General features: G+C 42.8%; 1 protein-coding gene across 1 annotated transcript in view; it reads left to right on the top strand.

The window, feature by feature from the left end:
• The window catches only part of LOC126418900 (vacuolar protein sorting-associated protein 33A), a 114,226-nt gene that overhangs the window by 9,221 nt on the left and 91,079 nt on the right, over positions 1–13,926 (top strand). The window contains exons 2-3 of the mRNA XM_050085917.1: positions 2,779–2,981; positions 13,768–13,852. Of these exons, the coding sequence (XP_049941874.1) occupies positions 2,779–2,981; positions 13,768–13,852 (288 nt within the window). The remainder of the gene's footprint in view (positions 1–2,778; positions 2,982–13,767; positions 13,853–13,926) is intronic.

The raw sequence follows: 13,926 nt of genomic DNA, 5'->3' as shown, positions 1-13,926 counted from the left end.
GGTGTAAATGTATAAAACTAATGTATTAAGTATAATTATGATTACTACCCTTGTAAGTCAAAAGGCTGTAGATGGTGATAAAAGAAGCAAGTATATGCCCTTTTCCAGGAGATCTTTGGAGGAGAAAGTGAGGTTTAAAGAGTTATATTCATTTGCACTAAATGTCAATCCAACAGGAGGGCGTGGGATGAGTCTCACCTATTGGGTCCAAACTGTGTGGGTAGGGGCCAGTAGATGACCCTTTCAAGTTCCTAAACTGTTTCGCCTGAGTGAGGCATAGGAAAAGTTAAAACACACTCTCAAAGATTCATGCATAGAACATGAGATAATTTTGAGCAGCAGTTCACATATTGGTGCAGTAGCCCAGTGGTCAATTCGTTGGCTCAGGTTCGATTCCTGCTGTTAGCATTTATTTATTTCTTTTCTTCTTCTTGTTTTGAATGGGCCTACTTTGGACCACATTTGTTCAACTGGTGGGCTTTGATATTTGCCCAGTACTGTTGCGTCCTCTGTTGATGTAACTCCTTCCTGTCTTCTGTCCAGGGGGTAGCCTTTCTTCGGGGCTTTTCCTGAAATCACCGGACTTCCTTCATTGTAGTTTCACAGACTCTCTCTTCAGGAGATCAGTATTCCCAGTTCTTTAATGTCCTTTTCAGTTTCTGTCAGCCAAATGGTGTGAACCTTCTTGTTTTGCCAGAAGGTGAACAGGTGGTTGGTCAATCTTTTTGGGGGTATCTCGCAACATGGCTATAGAAAGCTACCCCTCTTTTTCATCCGCAGTCAGAGCGCCTCTTTATAGAACTCAGGGTTATGTCGCCTTCTGTATTTTCCATCCTCTTCTAGCGGGCCTAGGATCTTCCTGAGGAATCTCCTCTCTCTGACTTCCAATTTCTCCATCACACCTCTCCAGTTCATGCAGAGACAGTCCATGGCATGTAGGGCTTCTGGTTGTACACTGATGTGTAGTGCTTAAGTTTCAGGTTGCGTGACAGGCATTTTTTGTTGTAGGCGTTCATAGTGTGAGTCGATAGGCTTGCTCCAACTTGTTGACTCTCATGGTTAATGATGTTTTTTCTGATAATTTGGGTTCAATCCATTCGCTGAGATACTTAAACTTCTTAGTCCTTTTGATGTTTTCCTTGTCTAGTTACATCTCTCGGTTAGCTTCTTTGATGTCGGTGAAGAACTCTGTTTTCTCCAGCAATTCTTGAAGACCCACTTTGGCTGCCTATTTTCTGAGGCATTTTACCTGCATTGTTGCCATTTCAAGAGAATCAGCAGTCAGTGCCATGTCATCTGCAAAAGCCAGGCAATCTACAATCCATCCTTCGTTCTTACGGCCCAGGTAGAGACAACTCTGAACACCTAAATTGGTCAGTTCCTTGTGCCATTCTTTCACAATCTTTTCAAGGACACAGTTGAAGAGAAGTGTGGGAGAGTCAGTCCCCTTGTCTCACTCCAATTTTTATCTCGAAGCTTTCTGAGATCTCACCTCCAAATTTGACCGTGGAATGGGTGTTGGTCAAGGTTTCTAGAATGAGTCTGTGGGTTTTGTTATCTAGTCCTGGTTCCTGAAATATTTTGTTAAGTGTTTCTGTATCAATGGAGTCATAGGCCTTCCTGAAATCAACAACAGTGACGATCACATTATGGTTTCTCATCCTGGAGTATGCCAGTACAGTTTTAAGGCTGAGGATCTGTTCAGCACAGGATCGGGACTTCCTGAAGCCTCCCTGATATTCTCCCAGCTGACTACCCAGTTGATCTTCTGCCTTTTTAGTTTATTTATTTATTTATGTGCAATGTTAAACACCAAGTACAAAATTTAAAATATATTTAAACAGCTCAATTTATAGAGGGCATATGTAAATCAACATATTAAGTTTAGTTAAGTTTACTACCCTTATAATTCAGAAGCCTATAGGCCACGACATTGTAGCACAGTTCTAAAATTGTGCATGAGCTGCCACAGTTTTCAAACTGTAATACTTGTCTTATTGTGTTAAATTTTTAAAGTAGGAGTAGACTATGACATCATTTTAAATTCTGTCAATAATTGTGCAGAATATTAAAAATCAAATTTTTGTTGCCTCTGGAAGCCGTAAGTAGACAGTTGGTACTGGGTCCTGGGAGAGTCACATAGTAATAACAATAGGAATGTGTAAAATATGATACTAAATCAGTAAAAACGAGGTTATTCATCATTAATTGGATACAAAACTGTAACCTGCCTTCAAATGATGAGGATCTTATTAATAGACAGACAGGAAAGAAGTGCCAATTTTATTTTATGTATTTATTTTTTTGTACTGAGTTTTCAGCCAGCAGCAATGGCTAACATGCGAAAGACTGTTCAGTAATTATAGTCATTGTCATATATTATCAAACTACTGAACGGCTCATTGATCTAGGGTATCGTTGGCCATTGACACTAGTAAAACTTAATGCTGTCTACAGAATTCACAGAAGCTTTGAAACACAAAAAAGTTTGTTGGATCACAAATTCTTAAAGTTGCATTAATGTTCATTAAGGCCATACGTAATCAAAAAATGAGCGTAATAGCTTGAAGGTGTCCTGGGTGTATTAGATTATATCATGCCATTTGTTATGAATCCTGTGAGTGTTTTCAGTACTGTTTTTACAGAACCAGAAAGCTGTTTTTGCATCTTAACAGGTGCTGAATATTCAGTTCTATCTGTTCTGACAAAAACGCCAATACTATTTTGATGGGATTTAATTCATTGTAAATTTTTGTCACTGTACATGATTGTTTGCAGGTAATAGTATGGGATGAATCCTTAGCAGGTCCTGTAGGACTTATAGCGACATACAGTTTACTAAAAGAACACGATGTTCCTGAAATGTTCCCATTACGAGCTGGTAAGCTGCCTTCAACTACACAAAAGGATATTAAGAATATCATCTTTATAACAAGACCACATCTGCATTTGATGGACAAAGTTGCAGACAATGTTTATGGGTAAGTTGTGGTATTTTTGGATTTTTGGTTGTGCTATAAAAAACATTTTGTCTTCCTACTCCACTTACTTTTGGTTTCCAGTGTTTTAGTTACAGAAGAACTAAAGTTTGCCATGTACATCACGTACACCTCTTTTAATTCAGACGATATTGAAAATAGTTTTTATTTTGAAATGCAGTTTATGTGAACTGTAGAGTTTTTAGAAAAACTCAGCACTGCTAAAAACTTTCTCTTGGTCTGCAAATGCTGTAAACATAGGTTTTCCATTCCTTAACATATTTGCCAGGAGAAGTCATAGGGTCAGTATTGCCTCGCATATTCCCACATTTCAGCAGAATGCAAACTGATCTTCCCTGAGGTCATATTCTACCAGTTTTTCCATTCTTCTGTGAATAATTCATGTCAGTAGTTTGCAAAGATGACTTACTAAACTAATAATTCAGTAATATTCACATCTGTTAGCAGCTGCCATCTTTGGAATTGGAATTATTACATTCTTCTTGAAGTCTGAGGCTATTTTTCCTGTCTCGTATATCTTCCACACCTGGCTCACCAAATGTTATCAGTAGTTTCAAGGGAGTATCGTCTACTCCAAGGTACTTGTTGCGGCTTAGGTTCTTCAGTGCTCCATCAAATTCTTCTCGCAACATCATATCTCCAGTCTCCATCTACATCCTCCTCCATTTGCATAACATTTCCTTCAAGTTCATTTCCCTTTTACAATCCCTCTATATATTCCTTCCACCTTCCAGTTTTCCCTTTCCCTTCTTTGTTTAGTACTAGTTTGTCATCTGAGCTTTTGATTTTCATGTAGCTGCTGCTTTTTTCATCAAAAGTTCCTCTAATTTTCCTGTAGGCAGTATCTATCTTTCCTCTTGTCATAAGTGCTTATATAGACTTACATTCATTCTCTCGTGTTTAGCCATTTTGTGCATCTTATCAGTTAAAATTTGTAGAAATTTGTATTTCCTTTTACATGCTCAGTTAAATTCAATATCTCCTGTATTATTCAAGAATTTCTGCTAGGCCTTGCTGTTTTACTTAGTTGATCATCTGGTGCCTTAATTGTTTCATCTCTCAAAGCTACCGCCGCCGACCACCCCACCCCCCACTCCTATGGGTGCTTGCAGGGTCGACAGAAGCGTCCGATCCCACGCGCTGGCTTTGATCCATGATGTCATGACGGCGTGGAGTTTGGTTTGTGAGTGTGGCGTGTTTGTAGATGATGTCGTGTTGTGGTTTCTGGTGGTATGTTCAGGATTTTCGTTTGTGTGATGTAATGGGCTCAGTTTGCTTTTGCTCATTATCCAGAATTGTTCGAGTGTCGGCCGTGTTTGTAGTGGAATTCGTTTCAGTGAGTTAACGATTTTGTGTGAAAGTTAATTTAGTGTTGTTCGCGGTACATCGTGTGGTAATTTTAGTAAAATTAACCGATTGTTGTTTTTGTTCAGGAATGGATATGACGGATAAAATTAACAGTGCGCAGGTCAATTGAAGTGTTCGATACCAGTGTGTGGCTGTGTATGTTGATATTGGTATCGGGAGATGTTTTTGAGCTATATAGGCCAAGGGAAGTGTTGGATCCTAATTTATGGGATCGGGAGCTGCTGTTGAGCTATATAGGTCAAGGGAAGTGTCGGTTCCAGATGATATTGTGTTTAGTGGTATTTGGGGAGTTTTGTGAAGTCGGTTTTTTCATCATTTTGTGTGGTTTTGTATGGGGGTGGGTGTCTAAATTTGTTTATATTTAGTTTGCCCCCACCCAAAAACACCCCATTATCCGCCCTTGTCCCGTTAGTGTCATTAGGCTTTTTGTGGAAAGTGTGTGTGTTTGTTTTTCGATGTATTTTCGTCCTTATAACATGTACGTACCGACTTTATGTGCGCCATATTGGAATCGTGGTTTATAGTCGTTTCCGCCATATTTCTGATGTCATGGGTCAAAGCAGACGGGTGGGATCGGACGCTTCCGTATTTCCTGCTTGCATGAGCTCTTTGGCGGGTTTGTGCTTGGCTCTTGGCCACCACGGGTCCCCAGCTTTTGCATTGTTTTCTGCCTTCCATGCTGCATGTCTATCCTCTTGCTATTCTTTTTTCCCTCCCTTGGGGCACGTGCCTAGGATGTTATTGGGAATGTTGTGCATTGTCTGTCACTGATGTAAGAACCGTATCACTTTTGTTTATCACTCCCTTTTCCTTTCTTCATTTGCCTTCTCCTCTAGTCCTCCGCTTCGGTGTTTGAAGTTCTTCTTTCACTTCTTCCTCCCTCTGTGTTCCTGAAGTCCAGCCCACACGTCTGATGCATAACAAACGGCTGGGTAATGTGTAATTCCCAGCTCCGGGTCGATAGGTAGGGTTCGCACGTACCCCATGATACAGGCTAAGCCCAGGGAGGTGTGATTGCCTGAGTTGCAACCTTCCCAAATTGCCGATTGGTCCCTCCGTCATGTGTTCGGGGGATGTGAACAATCACCTAAGGCAGGTGCACCCCCTTGTGAAGGGAGCCCCCAGTTGAAGGAGCGTGCAAGTGCAATCATAAGGGATTTTTCTCGCAATGAGTCAATCATCTTCCCAATCAGTGTCTATGAAACGTAAACATAATGAGGCTAATGATTCAAAGACCCTTCTTGCTGCACCACGGTTCCTCCTGGTCTCACATACTGAAGACAGTCAGTCCTTCAGCATGGTAAATCCATTTATTATTTAGAAAAATGTTGATGCAATTGCTGGCCACGTGAAATTCTGTTTTCATTTACAGAATGGCACTTTGCTATTGGAGACTGCTTCTTATTCTCAAGCACGACAGCTGCTTGCTGCCTCGCTTCTCCGCGGCTACCCTGTTCGTGTTGAGGCACATAGAACTTTGCATTTTTTCTGGGTGTAATTTACACCAGCCTGCTCGACAGTGGAATTGAGGATGACTTCCAATCTTACTTCTCTGATCAGGGTGTCATCGCTCTTTTCCTCACCTGTGATAGAGTGGTGCTGCTGTCCAAGATCAAAGCAGGCTATGAAATTATCATGGTCTGGTCATACATTCTGAATCTGATGTGCTCCTACCATCATTTCAACCTCACTAGAACATGTTGTCGGCACCCAGCCAAATGTGTTACCTGTGGTAGGGATGCACACGAGGGCGATTGTCCACCTCCTCCTCCCCAGTGTATCAACTGCAATAGTGGCCATGCCACCTCCTCTCGGAGTTTTCCCATGTGTCTTGATGAGTGGACTGTACAAGAGATTCAGGTAAAGGAAAAAGTGCCTTACCTAGTAGCTCGTAAGTCACTGGCTAGTCGCAAACTCAATGTTCTCCCGTCTGTCACCTATGGTTTTGTTCTTGTTACCCCTCGCTCCATGAAGGATGTGGCCACACAGACATGTGACCTCAAATTCAGCTCTGAGGTTGTAAAATCGCCCAGTGTCAAGATAGCATTTCCATCCCCCTGTCCTGCTGTGCAACAAATTGTCAAACTCTCGCCTCAAGGGACAAAGCCACCAGTTACTCAACCAGTAGGCAGTAAGGGACAGAAGGAGTACTCCGTGAAGACTTTCTCCATCCCTCCAGCCAAGCAACACTAGTGTCTTCCTCTAACTGGAAAGGCTCGAAGGAGTCCACCAAAGATCCTGTTTGATGGTGTCACCATGTGGTACCTTAGTTCAGCCGGCCTTTGGCTCACCAGTGTGCACCACCAACGTTTTTTAGCTTTGGACTCAATGGACCGACCACACAAGCAAGCCGATGCTTCTGTTGACCCCATGGAGCAGGATCCTCCTGCTTCTGTGCCCTATAGTAATGACTCTACACTGGCTGTCACTCGGCGGCTGCAGAGTTGACACCTCTACATCTCTTTCTCCTCATTACTGTCTTCCAATGGAACGTTTGCAGCCTTCGATCCTGCAAAGAGGATTTACGGCTGCTTTTAGCATTGTAGCATCCCCATGTACTCTGCCTTCAGGAAACGAAATTGTGCCCTCACGACCACTTTGAGCTTTCACATTTCTTACCAATTCGTTTTGACCTTCCCCCTGAGGTCGGCGTTCCTTCTCATGGGAGCGTCATGCTGCTCATACGGGATGACATCCATAGTCAACCCATCTCCCTGACTACCTGTCTTCAAGCTGTGGCAGTTCGCCTTTTCCTTCCCCACCTGAATTTTTCCCTCTATACTATTTACGTCCCTCCATCATTCCCCCATTGTTGCTATTCGTTGACTTTGATGCACATCATCCTCTTTTGGGTTCTCCGAGAACCTATCAGAGAGGTGACCCCTTGGCTGACCTTGTTAACCAACTTAACCTCTTCTGCCTTAACACTAGAGCACCCACTTTCCTTTCTGACTCCTTGCACACCTATTCCCATTTGGACCTATTTTTTTGCACTGTCCAGCTTGCCCGTCTTGAGTGGTCTGTTCTTTCTGACACCTACTTGAATGACCATTTTTCTCCATTTGCTGACTCCTATCCCATCCGTGTGCATGCCCAAATAGCAGCTTACTAAGACTGACTAACAGATTTCTCCTCCCTGGCGACCTTCGAAGAACAGGATTTCCCCAGTTCTGATGACCTAGTGGATTATCTCACCAATGTCATCCTTACGGCTGCAGAACGTTCTGTTCCTCGCACTTCTTCTTTACCATGTCGTGTCCCCAGTCCCTTGATGGACTGAGGCATGCTGCGATGCAATTCGGCCATGGAGACATGCTCTCCGTGTTTTTAACTGTCATCCTACAATGGCAAACTGCATTCATTATAAACAGATGTGTGCAAAGTGTCATTGCGTTCTTTGGGATAGCAAACAAGGTAGCTGGATTTCATTCACTAGTCCTTTTAGCAGTTCCACACCTTCCTCTGTCACATGGACTAACCTCCGACGGCTCTCTGGTACCAAGATCCATTCCCCCACTTCCGGCCTCACAATAGCAGACGATGTTATCGTGGACCCTACTGCTATCTCCAACACCTTGGGCCACCATTTTGCGGAAGTTTCAAGCTCATCGCACTATGACCCTGCCTTCCTCCATCGGAAATGAGTGGAGGAGGCTGGGGCGATACCCTTCTCTTCTCCGAATCGTGAGTGCTACATTGCTGCCTTAACTATGAGGGAACTCTACTATGTTCTCAGTTCATCCCAATCCTCCGCCTCAGTGCTGGACGCCATCCACATTCAGACGTTGCAGCACCTTTCTCTTTTGTGCAAGCACTTTCTGCTTAACATGTACAACTGCATCTGGGCAGAGGGCACATTTCCTGGATGCTGGTGTGAAGCCACCATCATACCCATACCTAAACCCGGTAAGGACAAAAACCTTCCTTCTAGCTACCGCCCCATCTCTATTACGAGCTGCGTTTGCAAGGTGGTGGAACATATTATTAATGCCCGGCTGCTGTGGCGGCTCAAGTCTTGACATTTACTAATGAATGCACATTGTGGATTTCGAGCACGGTGTTTTGCAGTTGACCATCTTGTTACCTTGTCCACCCATGTCATGAATGGTTTTGTGCAGAAATCCCAGACTGTGGCCGTGTTTTTCGATTTGGAGAAGGCCTACGACACCTGCTGGAGAACTGATATCCTCCATATTCTTTACACTTGGGTCTTCCATGGCCACCTGTCCTGTTATCTTTAAGGCATTTTGCAAGATTGAGTTTTCAAGATGCGTGTGGCTTCTCCCTTTCAGACACCTTTATCCACGAAAATGGTGTGCCTTAGGGTTCCATCCTGTGTGTCATCCTCTTTGCTATTGCCATTAACCATACAATGGCCTGTCTCCCACCAGGCATCTCCTGCATTTTTGTTGATGATTTTGCCATCTGTTGCAGTTCTCAATGGACCTGTCTCACTGAGCGGCATCTTCAGTGGTGTCTTGATCGTCTTTACTCCTGGAGCATTGACAGTGGCTTTCACTTTTCCACTGACAAAACTATCTGTATGAATTTCTCGCGATGCAAGTGGTTTCTCCCACCATCTTTACATCTTGGGCCTGTTGCCCTCCAGTTCTTTGCAACTACGAAATTCCTGATGCTAATGGTCGGTAGGAAACTCTTTTGGTCCTCCCTTGTATTTTAGCTGGTAGCTCACTGTACACAGTTCCTCAATGTCCTACATGTCCTCATTGGTACTTCCTGGGGTGCCAATCAGACCACCCTCCTCAGTTTGTACTGGTCCCTTGTCCGTTCGAAACTTGACTGTGGGTGCTTTGTTTATGTGTCTGCACTCCCATCCATCCCTCTTACGCCGTCTCAACACTATCCACCATTGTAACATCCGTTTGACCTTGGGCGCCTTTTGCACCAGCCCAGTTGCGAGTCTGTATGCTGAAGCTGATGAACTACCTCTGTCCTACCGGCGTGACTTTCTCCTCAGCAGGTATGCATGCTGTTTGTCTGCCATGTGTGGCTACCCATCCTATGCCTCTTTCTTAGATGATTGCTTTGATTGTCAATATGGGGCTCGTCCTTCTTCTCTGTTATCTTAACTTCACACTACCTGCACCTTTCCCGGTGGATGAAATTATAATGAAATCCAGACCTTTAGCTGCTTACAGGCATTGATAAATGTCCACGGAGACAGTTGAAAAATGTGTACCTCGACTGGGACTCGAACCTGGGACTTACTGCTCCCTTCACCACCTTGGCTTCGTGAAGTGGCCCATGTTAACCTTCGCCTTCATTCGCTTCCTAAGGACACTACTCCAGCCTTGTTCTATCACCTTCAGTTTCACGACATGCACATGGAACTCGCGTTAGTACCTTCGTATACACTGATGGCTTTAGGACTGACCGTGGCGTCGGGTGTGCCTTCATCATTGGCACCAATGTCTTTCGATATCGGCTTCAGGCACATTCCTCAGTATTTACAGCCAAGCTCTTCACCTTTTGTCAGGCCACAGAGTACATCCGGCAACACAACCTTTTCAATTGTGTCCTCTGCTCACTCACTCAGTGCCCTGAAAAGTCTTTGTGCGCTGAACACCGCCCGTCCCTCAGTGCAGCGAGTCCAGGAAAACTGTCAACTGCTCACACTTGGTGGATCCAGTGTGATGTTTCTGTGGGTCCCTGGTCATGTCAGTCTGCCAGGAAATTAGGCTGCGGATGCTGTTGCCAAAACTGTAGTCCTCGTACCTCAGTCTGTGAGTACCATATTCCCTCTGATGATCTCTGTGTTGCCGTCTGTCAGGAGTTGGTGTCCCTTTAGCATTGCCAGTGGTCCTCCCTTCATGGGAATAAGCTCCGGCTTATTAAGCCTCTCCCATAGGCTTGGTCGACCTCCTCTCGGCCCTCCTGCCGGGAGGAGATTATTTTATTTTGGCTGCCTATTGGGCACTGCCTTTTTAGTTATCGTCATTTGATAAGTGGCGCTACCCTACCACTTTGTACACATTGTACTCAAGTTGTTGTTGTTGTTGTGGTGGTGGTGGTCTTCAGTCCTGAGACTGGTTTGATGCAGCTCTCCATGCTGCTTTATCCTGTGCAAGCCTCTTCATCTCCCAGTACCTACTGCAACCTACATCCTTCCGAATCTGTTTAGTGTATTCATCTCTTGGTCTCCTTTGACGATTTTTACCCTCCATGCTGCCCTCCAATACTAAATTGGTGATTCCTCGATGTCTCAGAACATGTCCTACCAACCGATCCCTTCTTCTAGTCAAGTTGTGCTACAAGCTCCTCTTCTCCCCAATTCTATTCAATACCTCCTCATTAGTTATGTGATCAACCCATCTAATCTTCAGCATTCTTCTGTAGCACCACATTTTGAAAGCTTCTATTCTCTTCTTGTCCAAACTATTTATCGTCCACGTTTCACTTCCATACATGGCTACACTCCATACAAATACTTTGAGAAACGACTTCCTGACACTTAAATCAATACTCGATGTTAACAAATTTCTCTTCTTAAGAAATGCTTTCCTTGCCATTGCCAGTCTACATTTTATATCCTCTCTACTTCGACCATCATCAGTTATTTTGCTCCCCAAATAGCAAAACTCCATTACTACTTTAAGTGTGTCATTTCCTAATCTAATTCCCTCAGCATCACCCGACGTGTGTCATTTCCTAATCTAATTCCCTCAGCATCACCCGACTTAATTCGACTACATTCCATTACCCTCGTTTTGCTTTTGTTGATGTTCATCTTATACCCTCCTTTCAAGACACTGTCCATTCCATTCAACTGCTCTTCCAAGTCCTTTGCTGTCTCTGACAGAATTACAATGTCATCGGCGAACCTCAAAGTTTTTATTTCTTCTCCATGGATTTTAATATCTACTCTGAACCTTTCTTTTGTTTCCTTTATTGCTTGCTCAATATACAGATTGAATAACATCGGGGACAGGCTACAACCCTGTCTCACTCCCTTCCCAACCACTGCTTCCCTTTCATACCCCTCGACTCTTGTAACTGACATCTGCTTTCTGTACAAATTGTAAATAGCCTTTCGCTCTCTGTATTTTACCCCTGCCACCTTCAGAATTTGAAAGAGAGTATTCCAATCAACATTGTCAAAAGCTTTCTCCAAGTCTACAAATGCTAGAAACGTAGGTTTGCCTTTCCTTAATCTTTCTTCTAAGATAAGTCGTCGTGTCAGTATTGCCTCACGTGTTCCAACATTTCTACAGAATCCAAACTGATCTTCTCCGAGGTCGGCTTCTATCAGTTTTTCCATTCGTCTGTAAAGAATTCATGTTAGTATTTTGCAACTGTGACTTATTAAACTGATAGTTCGGTAATTTTCACATCTGTTAACACCTGCTTTCTTTGGGGTTGGGATTATTATATTCTTCTTGAAGTCTGAGGGTATTTCACCTGTCTCATACTTCTTGCTCACCAGATGGTAGAGTTTTGTTAGGACTGGCTCTCCCAAGGTTGACAGTAGTTCTAATGGAATGTTGTCTACTCCGTGGACCTTGTTTCGACTCGGATCTTTCAGTGCCCCGTCAAACTCTTCACGCAATATCATACCTCCCATTTCATCTTTATCTACATCCTCTTCCATTTCCATAATATTGTCCTCAACTACATCGCCCTTGTATAGCCCCTCTATATACTCCTTCCACCTTTCTGCTTTCCCTTCTTTGCTTAGAACTGGGTTTCCATCAAAGCTCTTGATATTCATGCAAGTGGTTCTCCTTTCTCCAAAGGTCTCTTTAATTTTCCTGCAGGCAGTATCTATCTTACCCCTAGTAAGATAAGCCTGTACATCCTTACATTTGTCCTCTAGCCATCCCTGCTTAGCCATTTTGCACTTCCTGTCGATATCATTTTTGAGACGTTTGTATTCCTTTTTGCCTGCTTCATTTACTGCATTTTTATATTTTCTCCTTTCATCAATTAAATTCAATATTTCTTCTGTTACCCAAGGGTTTCTACTAGCCCTCGTCTTTTTACCTATTTGATCCTCTGCTGCCGTCACTATTTCATCCCTCAAAGCTACCCATTCTTCTTCTACTGTATTTCTTTCCCCCATTCCTGTCAATTGTTCTCCGTTTCTGTATGTTGTCTTATTTAGACCTGCTTGTTTTCAGCTGTCTTGTATTATGTCAGTTGGGACTGACGTATAGTCGTTTTTTAACTCCTTTATGTCTTCGTTTTCTATAGTTTTGACTTGGGCACATATGACCCCAGTCCTTTCTGCAAAGCAATTCAAAGCTACCCATTCATCTTCTACTTTATTCCTTTTCCCCGTTTCAATCAGTCATTGCCTAATGGTCCACTGAGTGAGGTGGTGCACTTGGGAGGACAAGGGTTAAAACCTGCATCTGGCCACCCTGATTTAGGATTTCTGTGATCTTAAATCACTTCAGGCAAATGCAGGGATATTTCCTGTGAAAAGGCAAGGCCAATTTCCTTCCCTAATCTGATGAGGCTGGTGACCTCACTGTTTGGTCCCCTCCCCAAAACCAACCAACCAATCAATCAATCAATCTAATGCCCCCTTTGAAACACTCAACAACCTGTGCTTCTTTCAACTTATCCAGCTGGCATCTGCTTAATTTCATACCTTTTTGGAAATTCTTCAATTTTATTCTACAATTCATACTCAATAAATTATGGTCAGAATCCACTTCAGCTGCTGGAAATATCTTACAGTTTAAAATCTAGTTCCAAAATCTCTGTCTTATAATCAAATAATAAATCTGAAACCTTTCAGTGTCTGCAGATCTCTTTCTCATATACAACTTTCTTCCATGATTTTTAAAGAAAGTGTTAGCAGTGATTAAATGATACTCTGTGCAAAATGCTATCAGATGGCTTCCTCTTTCATTCCTTTCCCATTGTCCATAATCTAATACCATATGGACTTCATTCTGAGTTTTGTATCATGCATTATGCTCAAGTTATCACAGTGAACCTCAAAGTGGCCTGTAGTATTAGCAGTACAATCTATTTAAGAATAAAGCTACTGGATTGTGAAAGTAAATACTATGTAGCTCTTAAAGAAGCGACTACTGAGTGTGAACACTGTGACTTTACAAAGTATAGTCCATGAGAAAAAAGAACAAAATATCCTGTAAGGACTAAAAGCACATTATGCACATAAGCATTTGATCTGAATTTTTATTGTAAAGCTACTGGATATGTTACTTCTGAGGCCGCAATATGATTTCTTCAGCAAGGCAGCTGCTAACCAATTGCTATCTCCTCATTGAACACATGTATATGTATTCTTATGTCTGCATAAATGGCTTATTGTTTTCAATTGCGTTAAACTAACTAATGCTATATCATTATAAAATGATCCTTGGAGGAATGAGCTACTAATACTGGCCTCTTCATTAATTTCCAGTGAAGAACATAGCGGTGGTGACAGGAAGGAATTCCACTTGTTTTTTGTTCCTCAGAAAAGCTTACTATGTGAGAAATGGTTAAAAGTAAGTTGTGTGAAGCATTTATACCTACATTTTTAATAACAATTACGGTCTCTCTTATGTAGTCTTGTACTTGC

This window comes from Schistocerca serialis, chromosome 9 (genome assembly GCF_023864345.2).
Source record: "Schistocerca serialis cubense isolate TAMUIC-IGC-003099 chromosome 9, iqSchSeri2.2, whole genome shotgun sequence".
Taxonomy (NCBI): Eukaryota; Metazoa; Arthropoda; class Insecta; order Orthoptera; family Acrididae; genus Schistocerca; species Schistocerca serialis.
This window is presented reverse-complemented; position numbering and strand designations above follow the sequence as displayed.